At 30.5% G+C, this 25,414-nt stretch overlaps 1 protein-coding gene across 1 annotated transcript in view; it reads right to left on the reverse strand.

The window, feature by feature from the left end:
* Positions 1-1,616: 1,616 nt before the first annotated feature.
* Esyt2 (extended synaptotagmin-like protein 2) overlaps positions 1,617-25,414 on the reverse strand; it is a 53,847-nt gene continuing 30,049 nt past the window's right edge. Inside the window, exons 12-24 of the mRNA XM_088226803.1 lie at positions 24,497-24,594; positions 19,093-19,141; positions 17,472-17,561; positions 17,307-17,393; positions 16,719-16,877; positions 14,775-14,927; positions 14,010-14,178; positions 10,413-10,505; positions 7,552-7,618; positions 6,220-6,312; positions 5,251-5,332; positions 3,324-3,467; positions 1,617-2,681 (exon numbers count right to left, since the gene is read on the reverse strand). Of these exons, the coding sequence (XP_088082929.1) occupies positions 2,601-2,681; positions 3,324-3,467; positions 5,251-5,332; positions 6,220-6,312; positions 7,552-7,618; positions 10,413-10,505; positions 14,010-14,178; positions 14,775-14,927; positions 16,719-16,877; positions 17,307-17,393; positions 17,472-17,561; positions 19,093-19,141; positions 24,497-24,594 (1,365 nt within the window). The 3' untranslated portion in view covers positions 1,617-2,600. The remainder of the gene's footprint in view (positions 2,682-3,323; positions 3,468-5,250; positions 5,333-6,219; positions 6,313-7,551; positions 7,619-10,412; positions 10,506-14,009; positions 14,179-14,774; positions 14,928-16,718; positions 16,878-17,306; positions 17,394-17,471; positions 17,562-19,092; positions 19,142-24,496; positions 24,595-25,414) is intronic.

Raw genomic sequence — 25,414 nt, forward strand, 5'->3', positions numbered from 1 at the left:
GTAAAGAAAATTTAATATGAAAACTAGATTTTAAATGCCATCTTATTTTATCAACTATTCTTCTTATCGTTCCTCTCCCCAATGGAGGTTGGATATCATCGTAGCAATTCTCATTTTGTCAGCAGCTGGACTAAATATGATTATAATCAATAAAAAAAAAAAGTAGGTACAGTATTTTCAATGATATACTTTTTAAATAATGGTAACATTTTTAATCTTATTTTATATAAAGTTAGAAATGCACATTTTTTGTAACAGCTTTTTGTAATTTTTTTGAGAATCAATTTCTGTGAAGATATATTTAATAAGCTTACATAAATATAATGTATTTTCATTGTTTTTATTTTGTAAATAAGTTTCTATGGCAATTTCTAGGAATCTATACGTATATTTCTCACGTGTAAATATAAAATGTATATTTTATAACAAAAAACTCTTATAAAAAGAAAAAAAAATAAAGCCAATAAAGCCGCAAGTACATCAATAAGAATTCTATGCTATTCTTTTAGTATCTTAAAAAATATTTGACATTTATTTTTCCCATAAAGTAAATAGAGGCTTAAATACAAAGTTAATTCTTACATCCAAAAAGATTATATTTTAAAATAAGACAATAAAGCTAAGCAACATAATATGATTTTAACATTTATAAAATTAAACCTATTTTTGAATAAGAAATACAAATAAATGTTTACAATTGATGATTAAAGATATAAAATGGGAATAGAAAAATATTAATGAAATGAGGGAAGCAGTATGTAAATGCAATCACAGTGGCTCGGTTTCATAATAATTACATTCGAAGCTAACAATAAGTTTAGATAAGCACAAACACAAGCTAACACACTTGAACATAGAAGATAATATAGTAAAACAATGAAGTACTCATGAATTTATCAATATGAATTTTTAGAAATAGAAACTTAGAAATACATACATACACACATAGCATTTCACAATATTTGAAATTTACTTCATTTTATATTAAAGATAATATAAATACACTATGCGATTTTCTATAAAGGCGTTATTTTGTGAATTAAATACATTTATGCATTTTATGTACAAAGAAATGCTTTTTTTTTGTTGTAAAGGCAACTTTTTAACATTTATATCAAACTTTTATCGAGTTAGCACCTTTTTAATGAATTTTTGACTTGAACACATTTTTGTTTGCAGAAAATGTGGATCAAAAATACCACTAAAATCCTTATTCTCAAAGTAATTTTTCAGAATAAAAATTGTGCTATTGATAATATAAGAATGGGCTGAGAATACTTAACATGGATGGAATGGAGTTGCAGTGATTTATAAAGAAATTAAATTATGAAAAAACATACTTTATTACTGTTACGGATGAATTATATTATATTATATACCGCCAACCTGTATAGGTAAATCCAATGGCTTGCATTGAAAAATGAATGCTTTCTTCTGTAACAATATCAACAACTGTTGATTGCGTGCTTGAAATTCATCACAAATTCGATATAAGTTCAAAAAAATAATGTAATGCTCATAAAATTATCAATAATAAAAATCAAATGGACATCAAATAAATATGTATGTAATAATTAGATATGAATATTAATTTTATGATTGAAAGAGATTATATATTTTGTTTTTTGGTAAAATGTCAGCTATTTTAGCAGGGGTTGCTAAATGTTTTATAGGCTTAATTTTATTTATACTTTGATCCATCCATGAGTACTGTACCATAAAATAGAACAATAATCAATACAAATATTGAAAACAACGTCATGTGCGAGAAGATACCCATAATTATTAACATACTTTGGGGGAAGTAAACTTTAGAGGCGAACTTCTAAAACCATTTCATTTAGTCGGAAAAGTCCAAAAAAACAAAATTAGAGTGGAGTGTGCAGTCGATTATTATTTTTTCTATGATACGTCTGAATGTGGTGCTGGAGACCGACGCTACACATTCTGTGGACTGAAGATGCAGAAATGTCTCCATCCTCCAGGAACTATCTATAAACTAAAGACTCTACGGCATGCAGAAAAATTATTTAAACTTATTTTGGACGTATTGCAAGAATGAATAAAAAAAATTGAGGTCCTCATTGAACACATCCCTCAACTTGGCGGACCGAGGAATGGAGACGTATCATAACTCCTAATGCCTGATATCTCCGAAGACCACGACGTTCAGCATTAAGCAAGACGATGAAGAAGTTGTTCAAAATATCACTAAAAAAATACAATCCCATAAAACTTCTACAGAATTTAATGTTGCTATTATCTAGATTATTACAATAACATTTCTGAATACTATCCATTTTATTGATCTAGCAGAAATGTTTCCTGTGTGCACGAATCAACGGTATTACTGATTTGGTTATCATTTATTTGGACATGTCTGACTATTGAACTTAACTATCGAATAGCCTGGTAATTAAAAGAACCGACAGTTGGAGGACGAGACTAAAACAACAAGGACTCTTTACAGGTTACATCATGTAGCAATGACCCCAAACCCCTAACGATAAACAGTAACTTCCCCGAAAGTGTTTAGATTTAGATGATTTATGCGAGTGTCAAGGTAAAAAATAATGGATTAAGTCTCATATTGGTCATGTTTAGTCTTTAGATTCAGGCAGCAAATCCATCCACCAAGTTTGGGCCTGCGTTAGATCACATTCTCCCAAGTTGATGATAACCTAAAAAAATAATCAACAGATTAATATTACACCTTTTGAACATGTTAATACACCATTATGTACATAATTTGTGGTATAAAAAAGTGTGAAACAGTTTTTGGTAAGATGAAACATCATTATAACTTAATATCTACCTCGTCTCGTTTGTCTAATGGTTAGTGCATTTGCCTATGCATGAGATTTCTGCCGGATTCCTGATAGGGTTGACATGAAATATTAACATAAAAAGGTGTTTTTACGCTCGAATATTTCATTGTCCTCATGCAGAAAATTTGATTATACTTTATAGACAATCGAAGATATCTCTGTTTACTTCCCATTGTAATCCCAGCCCTGAAGCGTAAGACTGATGCTAATATTTCATATTCCCTTTTCAAAAATGTTCTTAAATTTTTAGCAAGATAAAATATATAGTACTTAAATAATTATTTTTCTGTAACATTATACGCACATTTATTGAGTACAGAGACAGTTTTAGGTACACAACAAGGAACGACCCATGCCTGTGAAAACTATGTATTCATGTCAAAGCTAAATTATTCAATTGCATACAATAAGGGGCTTAATCACGTGTCACTACGATATGACACTCGTGGTCAATGGTATATAGTGTTACTATGTCGGGTAAAGAGACGACAGTACCTGTCCTATAATTGGGCTTCCTCCAGCAAAGAAACCTTTCTGCGAAGCGACAGATACTTCCAGTTGATGAGAATTCACCTCTCCTTGAGACATCAGATACTCAAATGTTTCATCATATATCGGGTTGCAGTTGTCTTTCATAACCTAAAAATAAAAAAAAAACAAAAGATGTAAGAGACAACTCATGCGAAATTATTATAACCGGTCCGTAAACCGGTAGTGTCATGGACTCCAGGATCAAAGGCACAAGGTTTGAACCAGCTCTACCGCAACTTTACTTGATAAAATTTTTGGATCATTGAGTTATTTACAACTATTTGAAATTACCCCAGAATTAAAATATTTAGGCAAATCATAAAAACATATTTAAAATATGTATATACTAAGTTATTACTCTTTTTAGAAAATCGATATTTCTGTGCGATTTAATAAACTTATTTATTTAATGAAAAAAAAAATCAATGTGGCTTTGCCTTGTTCTAGAGAAGATGCTGACTAAGAAAAAACCAAGAAAAAATCAATAAACATGATTAGATATGCGATGATCGCTGTTGTGACATGACATGATTGACGGATGGCATTTTTCTGGATTATTATACTGTGTTTATCGTCCAGTTTAGATGATGAAGCCTGCAATATTGTTCAAAATGTCAGCACAATAACTCAGAAAAGCGTCATCAGTATCTAAAAGACCATAAAAATCTAAAAACTTCAATGATTAACAATGTTTTTTAAGGATATTTGCAGTTTATTTATTGAACTGTATTTCAAATTTTATTTGCTTTCTTCTATCTCATTATTCTTTTAATAAAAAAAATTACAAATATGTTATACACATACATATATATGTAATGTTTACATTATATCTGTGGCTTGGATCTATAAAGGCCAATTTCGTAAATCGCAATAACACAGGGGAGTAATCTTTCCACCATTTCATGCCATTTAATAAACTGTTTGTGTTTGATAAGAATATCAATAAAAAACATTATCATTTAATATTTATGTGTACAAAAAATAGTTAAATATATTTTATTTCTTAAAATGTTGATAAGAAAAAAATTAAATCCGACATTGGCCCTTATACAACCAAGTCAGATCTGCCGCATATGAGATAAGGTCTGTAATTGGATTCCATAATGCCGAAGAATATTCTAGTCCAAACAAACCAGTCCACATTCGCCAACAGAACTGTGAGGTGTACGGTGAACTTGCGATAAATAATTCAATGGTAAGGAGATAGGTATGACAGTTCAATAAAGGTTGTGATAATGTGCTCGTTGACAACAAAATGGTCGTCCAACTTTGATTAGGATGAACTGGTCCATGCAGTTGAAGAAAAACATCAAAAGATTATAATTTCTGATCAAGCATACGCAAAACTGCAATTGCAGCGCTGTGATGGCAAGAAATACAAAACGTGCTTATTTTATGGACATGCCTCGTATACTTATTCAGTAGAACACTTATTTTGCAATTATTGTAAAAAAAGGCCAATGTTGAACTCCAGCCCTACGGGAAATTGGATATAAAAAATGTTTTCTTGCGCGCGGTAAAAATAAGAGCATTAAATTGTTAACTATTTTGAACGACGTCACTGTTCATATGAATCAACCAATGATAAGAGAGCTGTGAAAGACATCTGGTTTACTTAACGTCAGCGGACCAATCAGCAGAACTGACCAAGAATAAGCGCAAAGTGAACCTCGGACGTCACATGCGGAGTAATTTCAGAAACACAAAACTTAAAAAAACCATAGAGCTGATAATGTGATACATAAAAATTTAAAAACATTTTTTTCGGCTTAGTTTAAGTCTATTAATATATTTTTTTTTAATTTTAAAAACCACTGAACTTCCTTGTTAGGTTGATTTACATAAAACAGAATACCTATTTATTTAAAAAATATAATTTTAAAACACTTACAGCAGTCTTGGACCTTCCGGGTAAGAGATAGAGCTTAACATAGGGATCTGGGATATTGGATGGGTCCTTGAGAGGTATATGGCTGAAAAAAAAAAACAATAGTACCATTATGTTTGATAATTTTTTACCAGCTTATTTTTTACTTTTAATTTCCATGTCCTTTTTTTGTATATCTGTTCTATGTATCCGAAGGGATTTTATGGAGCAGAATTCTCCTACTACTTTGACAAGAGTCTGTTTTATGTATTTTTTTCCTTTAATAATATATACGTCTTAAATTTAAGTTTGTAATGTATATGTGTGTATCATTTAAAATATAATATGTATCTAATTTTAAGGAATCATGTCATATGTAATAATACATGTCATAAATATATAAATTCATGTAAAACAAACTCCCTCTATAAAACAAGTTTTCACTCTATTAGAGAGTTAGAAATGTATTAATTAATTATGTATCTGTAAAACATTTATAATTTTATACTTATTTTGTCAACAATTTTTTTAAATAAATAAACAAAATAAAAAATGATTTATTAAAAATAAATCAATTGAATTATTGAAATAACTAGCGATGAAAATAGTCTAATGAATTTACTAATGATTAGTAAGTGAATGAATAAAATAATTTAACAAATCATTATTTACAGTATTCCACAGATAATACAGATGGGCATTTCGGTTTAAAAAAAAAAAAGATATGTTGAAGGGGAGGGGCTGGCCACAGAATTCAGATAAAAGCCAGTATCTCTTCGTAAATACGAGTTTAGAAATTCTTTCATTCATTGGTTCAATTCATTCGAATGAATTACTGCATACGGACTCTCATTTCAATTAATTTAGTAATCTAATGCATTATCAAGACATATCAACTCTAGGAATAACCTTGCATGCGATACGCATGCTTATTTTCACAAATTCAACTAACACTTTTTAAGATGCTGAATGACTTTTAGAGGAATATCTTACCAAATCTTGTGAACAACAATGACCAATCTCTGTCTTTGTACGCTGTAGCGTAGAGTCAGCTGAATCCTCCCTAATCCGGCCTCACCAGCTGAACTGTAACGTACAAAATGAAAAGATATAAAACAACTATTATTAATAATTGTAAAAATAGCGCACACAGTGACTCACAATGAAATAATTTAATCTAAACAAATCGGTGGTAGAAACCAAGGATTTCAATAAAGAGAGATATTAATTCTTATATTAAAAAGTCAAACAAGAATTTTAAAACTTAAATTCAAAGGAAACACCCACTTGGACGTTTTTAAAATATTAAAAAATATATATTTACTGATTTTTTTCTTTCTTATAGTACATGTGAATAAAAATAAAGCAAAATGTTAAGAAAAAAAAACCCACATTGGCATACATACTGATACATACATACTGATACATACATGCATACACATACTTGCATACACGTATCTAAAAAATACACAATATAAATACTTTAATGTAAAAAAGCAAAAAGTAACATATTTTGCCAGCAATTTAGCTAAAGTAATCAAGAACATCTCTTTTCATGACCCGCTTTTAGCATGTTTTTTCAAGGTGTGATTGGTAAAGCTTCTCATGTCTCTCACATCATTAGCAAATACATTATAAAGTCTAGGAGCGAAGTATACATGTCTCTGTCCAAGTCTAGGGGTACTTTGATTTTAAGGTTAAGCCGCTGACTTTAACAGCAGTGATGGCAGTCGTCTGTGTCCGGGAGGGTGAAAAATACAGTTCTGTGTGTGAAATAGAACGAAAATTCTGGACGATTGCTTTCGACTCGATGGCTACTCTCGGGTAAAATTCTTGAAAAGGGAAACAAGTGGGGAAAAGTCCGCCTCGTGGTGTAGTGATTGGCATGTTCGCCTACCATGCTTGAGGCCCCGAGTTGAATTCCTAGGAAGGTCGGCATGAAATATTTGTTTTCAAGGGTGCTTTTGCACTGAAGTATTTTATTATCCTGGACTGGCACCTGAAGCGTAAGAACTTAACACTTCACCTTACTGTAACACATGAACAGTGTCCTATGCAATACCAGGTGTGGATGATGATGATGGGAGTGATGTGGGTTAGAATAAAACCTGAATTTAAAAAAAACGATAGTACTTAGAGCTTGGACCTTTCTTAGCACATAAATAGATAGTATTGTGCTGTCCAGACTAATATCAAACTCATTTTTAGCATTTTGTGAGTTGTCGCATTCTGCATAACTACATTTAATTTGAATGCATTTTAAAAATTATTTTATTTTAATTATATTAAATAAAAAGTGGGAACAGCAAATGGTTTGGTACTTACGATGTCGTACTTAGCGTACGGTGAATAAGCTTGGGACTCGGAGGGTCAACATTTGCTGATGGCATCACTGAAAATTTCATTCAAAATTTTAAATAGGGCTTGTGACAATTTGAACAACCAAACATTTAGTGAGCTGTTTCTACTTTAGTGTGCAAAGTGTTAAAATATGTAATGTAAAAATGATTTCTCAAACTATCTAATGTTGCATGTGGGTTGTAGTCTAGTTAATAAATAAATGCGAAGATTCCTCTTTATTGATTGAAAACAGGGCAAAAACAACATTTTTCATAACAAGCAGCAATCGTAAATTAATTAAATTAGTACTTTAACAATGTAAATCTATCGTTAAAATAATGAGAAAGTTTGAAAAGTGGCAAACAAGGGGGGAACATTTTACAGTAATTTATATTAATTAATATCCTGCACCAGCCAATGTCACCAGAATATTTATGTATTCATAATCTATCACCCAACAAACATCAAATTAGATTATTTTTATGTTATTTATGAATAAAATGTTTAATAACACAAAATACAATGAGGAATTCCACTGTTTTATAAATTATTTTTTTTCTATTAGCGTACTATTTAACTAAGCAAAAAAATATATTTTTTTTTGTGCGTTATTTACAAAGATATGATTTTTTAAAGTTACATTTATCAAATACCGCGCCAAATGACTAATCAGTGTGTCACTTTTCAGTGGTGACGTCATGAAACGGTTGGCGTTCTTACTTTCACTGACCTGACAAGAATCTATGGAATATTGCTTTGATTACTTCATTTAGTTGATCGTAATTTGCTCACTTCTATGTTATGGTTGTTTTTACGAACGTTTCGATTTAGAAAAACCTAGAAAGTTGACATAATCTCTGGTTGAAATGTCAAATTATACAAATTATACTATTTTTTTCTATGGTCAAAACGTTGCAAGGGCTTTAAAGCGGAAACCGGAAATACTACACGTAGATGTAAGGAGTGATGTCATTATTTACAATTTTAAAATGAATACTATTTTTAACATTTTTTATTTGTTTTTGAGATATTTCATCCTACTCCAAAATTTTTAAATATTCACATGTATACGAAAACATTTTTAAAATTTAATTCCGGGTTGGGCTGGAATTCCTCATTACTAAACAAGATACACGTAATTAATTCATAAACATAAAAAAAAGTATGACACATAAAATAGTTTTTGCTCTTATTTAAATTTGTATAAACTACTTTTTTTACAATATGAGTTTGTCCAAATGTTTGGAGACAAAAAACTGGATTTCACCCCCTCGGGTACGTCGACTGGTTGCAAGGTTACAAACTCACCATCAGGACTAATACTAACTTATATCGGGTTGTGGTCCCGTGGCTAGTGTCTCGGACTCACGGACCAAAGGTCCGTCGTTCGAATCCCACTCTACCCCAACTTGATTCCATTTTCTAATAGTGAGTTATTTACAACTCGTTGAGAATTGCTCTCAAAATTAAATATCTGAGTAAATCATAAGAACGCAAATATTTATTTAAAAAAAAAAAAAAAAACTTAGAATCACTCAGATTACTATTTATACGTTAAAGTATTGTAAGAAAAGAATGGAGAGTGAAAGAAAGAGAGAAAAAAGATAACATGAATCATAGCAGAAATATGTTTAGAAGAGGACTCAAGTTTAATTAAATTCATCATTCAAGATTGTTTGAACCGGTCATTCCTTAAATAGTCTGAGTCGACCACCAGGGGTCGACTCAGGCCTGAAATGGGTCCATGTCAGTGAAAAAAAATTGGGGGTTCATGAGATGTAAATGGGGTTTCACGAGAGTAGATTTCATATAAACAGGCCGTCACCAAAATCTTGGCATCCCGTAAATGTAATATTTTCTTATAATAGACGTATAATTGAGGATCGCAGGAAAATAACTGACCTAATATTTTTATATAAAATCATTAATTCTAAATTCGAATGTTGCGAACTCCTGGATTCAATAAATATTAATATACCAACACGTAGAACTAGACAAAATAGTCTATACTATTGGCACCCTTCTCAAACCAACAATCTTTGTCACTCACCTATACTGCCTATACACAGACTAGGAAACTAATGAACCTCTCATATAGACATTTTAAACTTGAGTCTCTGTGAATTCAAATCATCTCTTTATAAATATTTTACGATGTTCTATATGTTTTATATCTTTTGTATGCTGACATACATACATGTATGAATTTTAAAAATATTTTTCTTGTTATTTTATATTGTAAAAGGCACTTGTGCCGTATAATAAATAAATAAATTTCATAATTATAAGTATATTAAGTAAAATTGTGTAAATAATCTATTAGCTTTGTGATTGTAGTACATGTAACATGTAAAGCTTTGCAAATTTCACGCTCCACAGTAAACCCTATCAAAGTAAGTAGTTAACTTCAAAAACACATTTAAATTTGTAAAAAAAAAACAATGTTAGAAAAGTAGGGGGTCTACGAAACAAAATAGTTTAAGGACTTCTACTCTAAATGATGACTACTTTTAATAATGTGTAAAAATCTACACCTGTTTCTTGATTAAAAACGTGGTTTTCGTAAAAAGCGACTTTTAAAATTGGTCTAATGTGATCCACCACCATCACGCGGATATTTTTTTGAGCCAGTGGACTTTGAGAGTTAAATATTTTAAGTATGTGATAATTACTATTTTATTCTAATTTAAAAACTTTTCCACCCTGAACCTTTGCAAATAGTTTTGTTAGTTTTAATGGTCAATGATTCAACAATTTTCAAGGTACATATTGCTCATGATAAAGAATAAAGTTATTGTAATTTATCATGAGAGATATGTCAATGAAAGGAGTCAATGGATACGTACTTATGTCTTGGGCTGTTTCCTCCGGCATAGATTGCTTGGAGTCGATGCTAACATTAGCATCCGTAGTACTTTTCCTGATTAGACTGGGCGTGCCTGTATAAAATGCTCCACATTGTAACATACATTATCCTTCCCGCCAAAAGTCAACCAAATGCGATTACTATTCTTGCAAAATATGACAACAAATATTATTTCATTCCCATTACCTTGTAACAAACCAAAAGATACATTCCAAGGTCTTTTAAAATGTAACATCAAACTTTATGTGAAAATCAAACCATATAATAAAATGAGAGATCTTTATTTTAATGTAAATTACAGATTAAAATAGGCTAAATCAATTAATTAAATGAAAAAAAAAAAAAAAAATGCCGTCGAATTGCCAATGCGAATATTAAAATATTGCTTAGTTTACTCAATAAAAAAGACAAAAAACATAAATCTATAAAAAAAGAGTACCTAAAATATTTTACCTATTTAATTTTTTTTAAACGATTATTGAAGGCATAATTTAAGAAAAATACCACAAAATTTGTGCAATTTAAAATGCTTTTATTACTTTTTAAAAACCATTTTTTTTTCATTAATAACTTTCCTGTTCAATTAAATCTTTAAATCATCAAAACAAATTTTAATTAAATAATTTTAAAACAACTTTGTTTGTGGCCACTTATTTTTCTACTGACCGATTTCAAAGCTCCACAAGCTTCTTTATCAAGGTATAATTTAGTAATGAATATTATCCAATTTTATTTGAACAGTGTTTACTAAATATTAAATCTAAACATATGGAGCTAATAAGTCAAGTCTTTTTGTCATGTTGTTCTTGTAAAGATAGGAGGTGTGAAGTGAGATGGATACAATCTTTAAAATTGGACAGTAGTGGACAGTAAATATTGTTTATTTGGAAATGAAAGTATAAATAAATGTGAAATCACTGTGAATATACTAAAAAAGGTAGAGGAATTTGTGTATCTGGGAAGTATGTTCACTAGGAATGGAATGACTGAGAAAGATATTGAAAGGAGGGTGAGTGCCGGGAACAGAGTGAACTGTACACTTAAATCAACCTTAGCAAATAAATGATTGTCACAAGAGGCAAAATTAGCAGTTCACAATGGAGTGCTAATCCAGACCCTGATGTATGGGAGAGAAGTATGGACTTGGAAAAACAGGGATGAAAGTAGGCTGAATGCTGTAAAAATGCAATCTTTCAGGCAAATGTGTGGTAAAACTATGTACGATAGATGCACAAATGTTGAGATCTGTACATTATGTAAGGCTGACATAAGCATTATCGACAAAATCAAGAAAGGAGCTCTGTGTTGGTTTAGACATATAGAGCGAATGGACAGCGAAAGAACGGCTAAAAGTATGACATGGCATGATCAAATCCAACAAATACTTGAAGATGGACATGTTAAAAGTCAGAATAATCGGCGCGCGTGCATGAGAAGATAAATGAATGTAGAGGAAGCGAGATCTGTATGCAAAGATAGAGTGATGTGGCGTTCTATCCTATCTGCCTACCCTTACGGATAAAAGGCGTGATGGTTTGTTTGTTTGTTTGTTGTTTGGTTATTTATTAAAGAAGCTCGTGTAGCTTTGAAACCGGTTGGTAGAAAAAAAAAAAATAAGTGGTTAAAAACAAATTTGGTTTACATTTATTTTATTATACTGAATAACCCCGCAAACTTAGTGCTTCAAATATAAAAATTTCAAATGAATTTTACCTAAATACTGACTTTTCATGAGTACCAATGTACCTAAGTTTAGTCTAAATTTAAAGAGGCATCATAATCAGTCACAAAAGTACTTATATTTTAGTTATATAAAACTTCAAGTACATATATTTATTATCAGAAATACCTTAGAAAATTAATGTTTTTATCCGATTTTAATTTACTTTTTTTTTATTGTGGGATTTTATAAGATCAGTGTTTTAAAATGGCAAAATCGTATGATTTCCTAAATTTTTGTTAGACTAAAGATATTAGACTTTTGTTAGACATAATATATAGTTAATCATACATACATATCAGAACCTAGTGTTAATGAATATCTTTAGAAACTTTGTAATAATATAAAATGGCCGGGGGAGTTATTAATACGATAAATTGTCATACTGGAAAGTAATAGTATGCATCACATTGGAAGACTTTTGACAATGCACGAAAACATTCACAAACATATAATCAAACAAACAAGTAATTCTTAAATTACAAATGGATTATTAATAACAGATGTTGAATGGAAACAGCAGAGTTGAGGAAAGGAGATAATAAAAAAACAGGCATACTGTTTCATTTTCTAACTCTGAAACATTTACATGCACAAATAATTATTTTCATAAAATTGTGATGTTACGTAAAACTGATTAAATCAGTATAAGTGCAGGCTATGCCTACAGGGGTTTTTTTCTTACTTTTTTGTTCTATTTTTATTTACACTGTAAACCTATGTGATAAGAAAAAAATATTATTTAAATATTGAAAAAATAATAAAGTAAAACCCCTCCCCTGTTTTACGTTTTTCAAGGGAGCAACAAAAAACGTGTAAAACTGAGGAAAACTTTAAAGTGAGGAAATGAAAAATGTATGGAAAAAAGAAATTTCATTAAAATATAATTATTGTACAAGACTAGGGCTAAGATTAGGCGGCCTCCGTTGTGTAGTGGTCAAGACGCTTGACTCACACACGCAAGGTTCCGTATTCGATTCCCGGTGAGAACACAAAAAAATCAATGTGATTTTTCTCAATCCTGGGTGTTCTGTGATGCAATTCACAACTATAATTGGGCCTCCTGGCCTGTTGTTGTGCAAAAAAAAAAAAAAAAACTTTACTAAATATACTGCAGAAAAATTGTGAGAACTGTCATGATTGGGATTTACCAATGATATAATTAAAAGTATTTTGTATTTTATCAAACTATTGAATTTAAAAAAAATACATGCATAAATAATTTTATCTAGGTACTTAACCTTAAAAAGACGAATATAAAAATTTGAATTTGCATAAAATGCGTACAATGATTTTTTCCCTAAATATTGGGAAATTCGATTAATATGGTATCACTTTTTTTAGTGTGGCACCAAAAAATTTCAACTGTCATTTACATCGCGGACTGTTTCACACTTTTATGATACCTGTTTAAACTATCTTCTTTTCATAATAACATCAAATAATATTCATATTGTGGGACCTAAATACTTCAGTGTAAAAAGCTGGAAGACGCAAAATCAAGGAACGTAAAGACGAGGTTTTACTGTAGTAATATTGCAATATTTCATTGGTACACGAAGTACAAGAGTTCATGCGACAGATGATCAAAGTGTGCTGCATTTGGAGGTCCAATGTAGTTCCCAATACGCCATTGGGTGCGGACAGAAGTGAATAAATCTTAAAATGTGTGTTTATTTAAATAAACATTTGGGAAATCAACACACATGAAAGGATTGACAATAAAACTCAATATATTTTTTCCTATTTCCCTTTCTCAACACTGCCCCAGTTTGATGTTTCATGAAATCTCTCGCCAGTAGGAACCCATCCCGGATAGAGCATGCAAAGCTAAGTATTGAACACTTGTCTACTGACTGTTGGCGCTGGAGTTTCCACTGTTGCTGGGCTTGACGCTGGTCATACTCTTCACACTGGCCTCCCGTGTCAGGAGCGGAGCCTTCTCCTGTTGGGTGACGTTCTCTGATGATACTTCTTCATCCATGCTGGCGGCGGAAGTCAACTCTGGTTCGGAATGCCTCAGAATCTATTTAAGAATCATATTTATTATGGTTTATTCAGAATATATTATATAGCACTGAGATTACGCCTATTTTTAAGCAGACTCTTGACTACCTTAAAAAATGTGTAAAAGTTAACTGCAATAGGGCCTTGGTAATCCAAATCCCGCATATCCGGTGATCGTGGTAATCCGGACGGATATGGTGGGGGCGTTCCCGGGGGAAGGGCAAATGCAGGTGAAATCACCTGCATCGTTCGCCGTGCTAAGCAGTATTTTATCAATCATCGACTTTATTTTCAAATGTCAAACTCTGCTCTTCTACCAACAGGGATGCACTTTATGTAGGAATGCAATTTTCAAAATGTATTCAATGTTAGTTAATATTATTTTTAAATTACTGAAAATCCATTAAAGGCCATCGAGGCAAAAGTGCTTATCTTGTCCTATTTCGCAAACAGAATTGTATTCTTCATGCGGACGGACATGGAATTTAAGTATCACTCGTCTTTTATTTCTATAATAAATTACAATCACCAAGAATTTTCCTTAACAAACATGAATGCTTTACTATATTTCTTGAATTATGTTCAATAATATAGTACGGTAAAGTAAGTTCTCACTCTAAGACTCATGGACAAAATGATTTTGGAGTCAGGACCAGCTCGGTGTAGAGAGAAAGGCTGACTGTCCACCATCAGGTTAGGCTTGTCCAGTAGTGCCGTGAGGTTGTAATCCAAAAGGCCCACTTGGTTTCCTGTCTTCTGATCCATAACCTAAACAAAATAAAATAAAAAATAATCGAGCAAAAATATCATAAACGGGTTATAGTCCCGAGGTAATGTCGCAGACTGGAAGTCAGGTTCGAACCCGCTTTACCAAAACTTGTATTCCCATTCTCTTTGCCACAACATGGTAATTTACAACTAAAAGAAGATGGAAACAAAATTGAAATACTTGCTTATGCAATATGATTTATATCAAGAATGCAAGTTTGTACACATTCTATAAATGACATGATTCGTTAGTGGGCAGTATTTTAGTTACATCTTTATGAAAGACTTTGCATTTGTATAATGGTTTGTGATAATACAGTCAAGTGAGGAGCGTAACGTCTTCTCTCCAAAGGCTGCCCCTGACTAAAGACACTGGCAGTGCATTTCTTTACATTTTGTAAACTTGTACTATTGATGTAATGTTTAATAAGTATGAAATGGCGTTGCAATAAGTGATAATTATGAGCAACGACAGACTGCGCATCGGAACCAGATCGGAATGATAAATCCACAATTTTTTTGTTTACATACTGATTTAATTGTATGTAGCTAAATCACAAAAATTCATACTAATATTCTGTCAGTACGCATGTTCAAAGTGACGCTAGAAGCTAACTACATATCGAAACATGCTCAGGCACTGCACAGATTATGTATACGGTTTTCTTCCTTTAACACACGATTTACCGCTATGAAGCAGTTTATTTCACTCAAACTGCGGATTCACCAAATCTGGTATATTTCATACAAAGGAGATCATTCAAAATGTACCCAAAAATTAAAGAACCGGCCAGAAAAAAAAAAAAAAAAAATTTGTGGCAAAAAATGTCTTGAACATTTTTTACTATGACAGTAAAAGTCTACGACTAACTAATCGAAACTTATTTTACATTTAAAAAATGTATAAATCATGAAATCAACAAAAACAAAGCTAAAATATCTCCCAAATAAATATGTTACTACCTGTCTGTTCATGTTCATACAAAAGAGTTGTTGCATTAGTGGTAATATTAGTAGGATTAGTGGAATATAATACTAAATATACATATATTTATATAAATGTCAAGAAGCACATCCCTGTACTTATTTTTATATTTTTTCTGTAGTAATTAAGAAAAAGTTGTCCAGTCGTTCCCAATTTTTATTTTATTTTATTTTATTAGGGAAATCAACAGTTCTACATACATATTTTTAGTAAACAAACAGATATAGTGTATAAACTCAGAACTAATAACAGATTTCCACATAGTATACAAAGTTAGTAAAGAAAATATATATTACATATCAAATAAATACATACAATTTATACATATAAAAATGTTATTTTCAAGTACTCAATAATCAAAGATTTTTTAAATATTAATTTATTATTTCATTATCAAATAACGCTTCGATGATTAGTCGTAGCTCTTTGTTGTAGCAATAAAAATAGTTCAAAATGTTATTATCTACAAAATACAAACTCTTTTTTTACTTTAAATAGTACAAAGTGTAAATGATCTCCTTTACAGAATGAACTATTGATTCGTTTTTAGTACAATTAATCAAATTTCCAAAGTCCTACACGTTTTTATATTAAACGCATTTCTCAAACTTCAAATGTTAAATGTAGTTTTTGAAATTTTATTATCTTGGTATGAGCAAATTATAATTTCAACTAAATGTTAAAAATAAAATAGAATAATTTTTCATTTTTACACCTTGGTAACCCTTTGACCCACATTCTTATTTGAAAGCCAGTCAGTCTACATATGACTGGATCACCATCGATATGTATTTTTTTTAACATACCTTAATGTGAAGGGTATCATTTTCAGGGTTGCCAACGAGGAAAGTATAGCCGATCTCATACACAGGGTCCCCGGTTCTCATCTGCACAGCTGTGTTCTCGGTCTTCTTTCCCATGTTGATCACCAGGTAGGGGTCAGGTTTCGACTGCGGGCGAGCATTCTAAAAATTCAAAATATGAAAATAATAAATGCACCAGACTCTGGATAGGTTCCACGCAATGCCCTGTAAAAAAGAAACTGGGTAAGGATTTTTACTAAAATGAAGAATAATCAATCCGGGATATTTTATAATGAGGAAGTTCTCTCTCCTCTCTGTGGTTTTTATATATATTTTAATTTGTTAATGGACTATCAAACTAAGCAAAAATATCTAAAATATTTTATGCCCACCTTAGAACGGGTTTCCCCGGTAAGGAGGACTCTTAGATTAATTTTATATTTACATTTTTTTCTATATTGTATAGTAATAATAGTAATAAACACATTTTTTTTAAAAACACAAATCTAGTCCCAAATATTTGCTAATATATTTTTATACGGGGAATAAATTTGGCAGGTAAAATATTTAGTACTGAAAAAAATGACTTACAGGCAGATTCTTACAAGAATCAACAAAAATTGTCAGCAACGCCGTGCTCATTCCAGAAACGCGGAGAAGTTGAGTTTCGGCTAAGGCCTGAAAAATAATTCATATTGAAACCAAATTTTTTAATATCAAAAACAGAATGCAGAAATTTAAAATAATGAACAATACCTGTTTCAAGTCACCCATAACACTGCTAAGTTTGTACCAAGTGAGGCGAACATGGACCATTCCATGTTTGGCTTGTTCCAAAGTTAACCACTGAAAACACGAAATTAACTCATTAAGACTAGAATAAAACACTTTTTTTTAAATGTCATGATGTTAAATAAGTAGGTTCTCCGGTACCTATTTTTCAAATTATACTGATTAAAAATGGAACAAATTCAAATTTTTAGAGATCAATTGTTTTTTCTTTCCCCTTTTTTACACCAGCTGTCAATTCGAGCATCAACATAGGATATTAGCATTTTCTACTCATATACTCATTTTAAAATAAAAATAACAAATCAAACTATATTTTGAAGGCAATAACTAATAAGCTAGTTGTTTCTTTCGATTGTGGTGCGATGATGGTGCAGATGTTTTATATAAAACATACATAGGCGAGTGATAACATTTTTGTTCTAATATTTTATTTATTAAAGCCCGTTTCTAAGATATAGCAAATATTACTTTGCCCTCAACAATTAGAAAAATAGAGATAGCAAATCTCGATACACGTGCAATCATTAATGTAAAAAAGAGATATAAATATTTCCTTACTTAATATTACTTTCTGTATAACTCGTTACCACAAAGACGACACTAGCTGGTATGCGTTAACATTTTGACTACTAGATAAATCGGATTGTATTATATTATAGTATACGTCATTGTAGTTGAGTGAATAATTATTTCTAATTCTTTTATTTTTAAAGCCCACTCCATAGAATTAAGAATAGTCCAGAAACCGCATACGCACATCAAACAGAAGGCGACTCAACTACTCATAAATGAGAAGGTTTACGTTTTGACCCATTAGTTTCTTTGTAGACGTCGCTCAGTACGCAACTCCTGATTCGAATTTAACCATGCCATGTTGTGTCCTTTTAAAGTGTAGAAATACTGCTAGGATTTAAAAGAAACAGGATGCAATCACATTTCATGTGTAATTATCAAATTAATGTGTTTGTCACAAATGCATTACTTAAAATTGAATTATTTTTCCATCTGTCAGATTGTCGAAGAAACAAAATGGAAATTTCGATAGTGTTGCCAGAGTAGTAAAATTTTTTACCCTACGTTGCTCATATAATAAGAGAAATAATGATAATTGAACCTCAGATTAAACAACGCCGTGGTGGACATTTGGCCGACATTATCTTTAAAACATCAAATATTATTTAACATGATATAAAAATATCCGTTTTATGTAAAATAAAATTTGTTTTATATTTTAAGTTCAAAGTTCATTAATTCAATTACTCTTATTAAATGACCCTTTACTTATCTACTCTGTTGTGTCAATCAATGTTTCCGAGTGCACGATAAAACTTTAGAAAAATTAACAAATTGTTTTTTTTTTACCTTACATTTGTGTTATGGTTGTATTCTTCGCGATCTGGCAATATTACCCGGCGACTTAACGTATGCGCGGGCGAAAGTGTGTCTAAGTGGGGAAATTATTGGACACAGTCCGATGTATTCAAATATGATTCTACGCTCCTTCTGGACTATTCTTAATTCTATGGCCCGCTCCTATTAAAGATTTTTCAAGTGTACATAAAATAAAGAACATTTAAATACTTACAGAATCAATTTGGCCTTTCTTTGCAACACTGCTAATTTCAACCGTACACCTAAAAAACATTACATTTGTACAAAAATTTACAAAGCATCAATTGAATCCAAAGCCTCCATAATGTTCTGTGATTTGTTAGTTTTTAAAAGCTATCAGTGAGAATGAAACAAGCCATTGTCATGAAAAGTTGTGCAAGAAGATAATTTAAATCTGTTCATATAACACATATGAAAATAATACTACTAAATAATTATGAAACAATATTAATTTTTAAATTGATCAACCAATATGGAAATATCACTTTAAAAAAAAAAAATAATAATAATAAGGGACTATGAAATTGATAGACATGATTTGGTTAAATTTAAAACTTTGTATGTGACCTTTAAATTTTAATAGAACATCATCATGAACCTTCATCATCATCAAGTTTCTCAAGGGTATGCTTGGCTACAACAATTTAGAAACTAGAAGGAATGTGTATTTGACTACACATTTTTATCGATTGTTGCGTGGTATGATCGATAATTCTGAGATTAAGATGAGCATTGGTTTGTATGTTCCTGATAATTACCTAAGACAGCTCAGCATAGATTGTTTCATATTCCGATATTCAGGACCAACCTGCCTATGGTTATGCCTGTTGGAAGGGCTACCGCTTTGCTGAGCAACATCGCTCTGGATGTTGATCTGTTTCATGTATCCGAAGAGGTTTTCCGGAGCAGGATTCTCCTACTACTTTGACATGAGTCTCTTTTATGTATTTTTTATTTTTTATGATGATGACTGAACTAACTAGACTAGACGAGACATAAAATGACTAGACAATATTAAATTTCTAATTTAACCCTAACGGGTTTTTTGAAATTGTAAATAAATTAAAATAATAATATGTACGTATTGAATATATGTTTGTAATGTATATGTTATATTTTAATAAATGAATTGAATTTAATTTAATCTTGACGTCACATTTATCAAGCCCAAACATGTCTCGTTTTTATAGGAACTAATTTTTTTACTATTTTATTTTTTATAGTTATGTATGAAAACATTTCTCCAAAATATGTATATTGATTTTGAAAATATAATTAATTTTTCTAAATCTGTTTCACATTTTTTTATCGGTGTTTGTAGTATGTGATATTTCCCTATTGGTAAGATAAATATTAACAAACATTAATTACTGTTTATTGAATTATACAATGGAGCAATTCAATACTCATAATTTAAATATTAAACCTTTATCATTAGTACTAAAATCAGGTTGTGATCCCGTGGTATCAGAGGTCCGAGATTCGATTCCCCAAAATACCAGTTACATAATTTATGTTTTTAAAAATAATAGTTATTTATTACTAATCAAAACTCAAATATTTCATTTTTAAATTAAGATATTTGCAATGCTTAATCAGGTTGTGTTAATGTGGTTAGTGTTGTAGACTTATGGATCAGAGGTAGTATTTGCGTTAAAGTACTACATATTTTTTCACAATATATCAAAAATAATTATTTTTATATGCAAAAGCATATTAAGACCTAGCTTTTTAGTATAATACCCATGAAGTGATGTTTACGTAAACTATTAAAAATTACTATAATTTTTTTTTAATACACCATGTAAATATGTTATCTATAAAAATTATAATCGCATGTATTAATATGTAGTACCTAGCTACCACACTACAAAGTGGTTTCTAAATCCATGTGTAAATCTCAGATGTCATCAATTTTAAAACCAAGTATTTTTTTTAGCAATCATTAAATACAACAGTCTTCAAATTATGCAAACACATAGATGTTACTAATTTAATGGTCATGCAAAATTGTTAATAATGTGCAATGTGCAAATTTAAACTGATGTAAAATAAGCGCATTTCTGTTCTACTAGTAAATTTAAAACTATGAGAATTAAAAGCAACATTGAGAGTTATGTAGATTGCAAAAAGTCCTGTATTTATGAAGAAATATGTTAATATTTAGTCTGTCATATTTTCATCAATATAAAAAATTACATCAGACAAGATGAGAGCTTTATCAATCAAGGATCGGAGTGCGGTCCCATGGCTAGTGTTGCGGACGCACGGATCAGAGGTCCGAGGTTCGAATCCCACTCTACCCCAACTTGATTCCATTTTTTGATAGTGAGTCATTTACAACTCGTTGAAAATGGCCCCAACATTTTGGTAAATCATAAGAACACAAATATTTATTTAAAAAAAGATTTTGACCTTTACAAAAGACTTATTTTTAATTTACAGTTATATTGATACAATATTATTCTTACTGATCAGAATTATAATGTGAAAATAAATGTTTTAATTATAATTTTAAGGCCCTAAATACTGGAACAGTATTTTTTGCACCACAACAGATGATGAGTAAATTACAGGCAATTCCATGTTTGAAAAAAACAATTAAATACTTACTGAGATCTGGTGATTCCCGGGAGAGAATCGAACCCAATCATTGGGAATACTTATTCATCTTTTTATTTTAAATTTAGAGATTTGCAATACAATCTCTAAACTGTATTGATTATCATGATTTACAAAATACAAGTTAAGATAGCAGTTGAATAACAAAATTATAACTACAATCCTATAAGTATAGTCTAATCTTTAATTAACTTAGTGAGAGAATGTTTTTTTTTTTAAATCTAACTAACGCAAACAAAATTTGTATGTTACTTGATTCACCGACAGGCACTAATACATTAACATAGACTTGTTAAACATTCAAACGCACCATACTTGAGTAAAGTATCGTTGTTGAAGTTTGAAATACACATATAAATGGAATAATTAAATAATGGTTGAAACCTTTTTAGGATTGATGTGCATAAGTTAGTGTTTTCAGAATTACTTAAAATAATCTTTATTATAAACGGCGCATGGAATAACAATGAAACCGACACCACATAAAGGAAAATGAAAGACAAAAATAAATACAAACAATGAATGAAAATTAGACAAACAAAAAGCGAGTGTAACAAATGAGAAAATAAATGTAAAAAAATATCGGTTATAGTGACACTCGCACCTTCCCAATGGATCATCTTCGCCGGTTCTGTCCCAATCGAAGAGACGAAAGTGGATGAGCGAAGAAGCCATTACTTCCACGGCCGACTGTCATGTCATGTTAGGTCAAGTAAAGTTAAGTTATGTTAGCTTACAAGGGACAAATTGCCTCTAGGAATAAGAACCAAAAGTATTATCACAAGTACAGTCAACTATTTAAGCACTATTTTGTCAGATTTCCGGATAAATTAACTAAAAATATTAGCAATTTGATTTAAACATGGTTGTTCTGAGCTCGATGTTTTCAATCGATCATTTTTATACTTTATAAAAAATATACCATTTTGACTAATGTATGTAAGAAATGGATACATATCGACCGTGTTCATCACAAAGGCTTCAAACTGCTATTCTAAAAAAATCGGTTCTTTTATTTTTAATGTATTTCAAACCAATTGCATAGTTCTTACATATATACATTCTGGAAAAAGGATTCAAGTCAATAGACGTTTGTAATTCAAATTATTTTGCTTGAATAATATTTGCTGACTTACATAATTGATTTAAAACACATTTGAAATCATGAAAATGATTTTTCTAGAATTGTGGTTTGGAACATATATCCTAAACATGCTAAGATATATGTTAATAATTTAAGTACTATTAAACTGTATGTTGAATAAGTATGTAATTACAAATGTATCTGAAAATTTAATCAGCTCTTCATTCCTTAATAAAAAATTAGAAAAAGAAGCTGAATAAGATAAAAACTTTTTTCTCATTTTTGAATTCAATTTGGCGATTCGCCGCATTGGGGAAACATGGTTCTATGTAGATTTTTTTTTTTTGAGACATTAAAGGTTGAAATTAAGGCATTATTTTATCTAACATTTTTTATTAATATTGTCTTAATAAACTCAATAGTTATTAAGGATTGATTTTGTTTTTCTTTGAAATTTTCATGCAGATAGAACCGATATTTAAATATAAATACATACTATAAAAGTTAAAAGTAAAAAAACATATTTTGTTTGATAAAACCTTGTTTCCCCAACGCCATGAATAGATACGAGTATTTTGATTAAAAAAAAATATTTTACATATTAGCATAGTTTTTTAACATATTTTTTTGGCCTTCTTAAATACTTTTGACTCTTATTGTGAAATAATGCTTGTTCTTATGTAATTAAGCACAAATACATGTTAGTATCGGAAAAAAGCTTTTGATGATTACGGGAGGATTCTGCAAACTTAAAAATATATTTTGGTTTTACTTACAAATACGGTTTTCTCTGAACACTTCGTGCAAATATTGAAAATGTACATATTTGTATACACAAACATACGATATCTAACAAACATACAATATCTAACAAACATACAATACCATACAAATTCATAATTTCAATGGCAGATGTTATATATACCACAGACCAAAGTAAACACAATAATGCATCTCATACATAAAACATTAATTTTATTACGGTTTTGTATTTAAACTGTAAAACAAACATTCAGTAATTATTTCATGGTCACATTTAAACGGTTCCTATGATGAAAAATTTGGCATGCAATTTAAAAAACATTGCTATTTTAAAATTCTAACTACATTTCAAAAATCTAAAAAAATATGCGACAATCTTTTGACTGCCGATTTAGCAGAAGTATTTAGGATATTGTAATGGACCCAATAAAAAAAATATTTTTCCTCTGAATTCTTTTTGTGAAATTTTAGATAATAATGTTTCAAGGTACTTATTATTTAAATATAATCATTTTTATTGCCTTTTCTAGTCATTTGGGTAACAATTATTTTGAATTCAATTTATTTGTATTTTGCACATTTAGTTACTTATAAAAAGAGTACATATCACATACATGTTTTTTAAATAATATATACAAAGCATTACATAAAACATTAAAAATAAAATTCAGTGATTGCCATGCAATAGTATATTATAAGAAAAACATAAAATGCATAAAAAAATACTAAATGTAAAGAAAACAGTTGAGTTTTGAAGTAATTATTAGTAAAGAAAATTGATAAATTGAATGTAATTGTTATAATATTAGTCAAGAGCTAGAGGTGAAATCTTGCTTTTAATCGCTTTCAGACAGAGGATAAAATCTCAGTCTACAATAAATGATTAGCAATTACGGGGACAGTGAGTTTTGTACCCAAACTTGTTTGATCGATTGATTCATTTTCAAGCAAGATTAAACCTCAAATAAAAATATTAGTAGATTCCTGAAGATACACATTTTTCAGTATCGGACAATCCAACCAATCGTAATAGTGATTCAATGATGTAAATGAACAAATCCAGTGGTAGGGCACTTGATGAATGTATTAAGTATGAAGGCAAAGCGTTTGGTTTGAGTCTCGGACAGACCTGCCGAGGAAATCGTCGTTCTGGGCACCAGGGAAGCCGGGGTCCCAATCCCACAGTTCCAGCCCCACACACTGCCGCTTTCGGGAGCTAATCTGTGCCTGGATGTAACAAGGCCAAACGATGACACAACACCAGCTAACAGCCTAAGGCACCTGATTTGCCGCATACACATTTTGCCCCTATCATAGTGCTATTTTTACTTTTGCATCATTTACCTCAGACTACTAACCATATTTCTACAAAGTGCCATCAAAGTTTGTCTTTTCTCTATTAATCACCAAGTAAGCATTCTCATTAAGTGACTGGTATGTCTCTATGGTCAAAAACGTAAAGTAAAACTAAACCAAGGAGAATTATTGATACTTAAAAATATTTAAAAAAAAATATTAGTTTCTGATGGAATAACTGCAGTTTAATTTTATGTTGCTTCAAAGAATATGCTAGAATATGTGGGTATTATTTGTCTAATGTATCCCTAATCCCTGTAAAAATGTGACATGATAATAAATTTGGTAAATGATGGTAGATTTGTATGAATCATTTCCAAATCATTGTGAAAAATTATTAAAGTATCTTTAGTTTTTGATGGGCGTTGTTAAGGTAGGCTCTTTTAAAGTCAGTACTTTAGAATTTTTTGATAGCCAGGGCTGGAATTTCTTCCAATTATAAGACTGTTTAGTTAACTGTATAGTAAAGTTTATTACGTAGTCATTTATGAAATTTTATAGGTGTGCGACGACGCGTCTAACTGGGACGAGGAGAAAACCAAAGAACGTGAACGGCCCTAGTGCTGCCTATATATACAAAATTAAAAGTACCCACCAAAGATAACAATACCTTGGTGTGGCAATCAAAAGAAAAGTGAAATTAATTAAGAACTTCATACAATATAAAATCTGAACAGGTTTAAATAAACAA

The sequence above is a fragment of the Micrasema longulum genome, unplaced genomic scaffold (genome assembly GCF_059751315.1).
Source record: "Micrasema longulum isolate JH-2025_06_02 unplaced genomic scaffold, ASM5975131v1 h1tg000469l, whole genome shotgun sequence".
NCBI lineage: Eukaryota > Metazoa > Arthropoda > Insecta > Trichoptera > Brachycentridae > Micrasema > Micrasema longulum.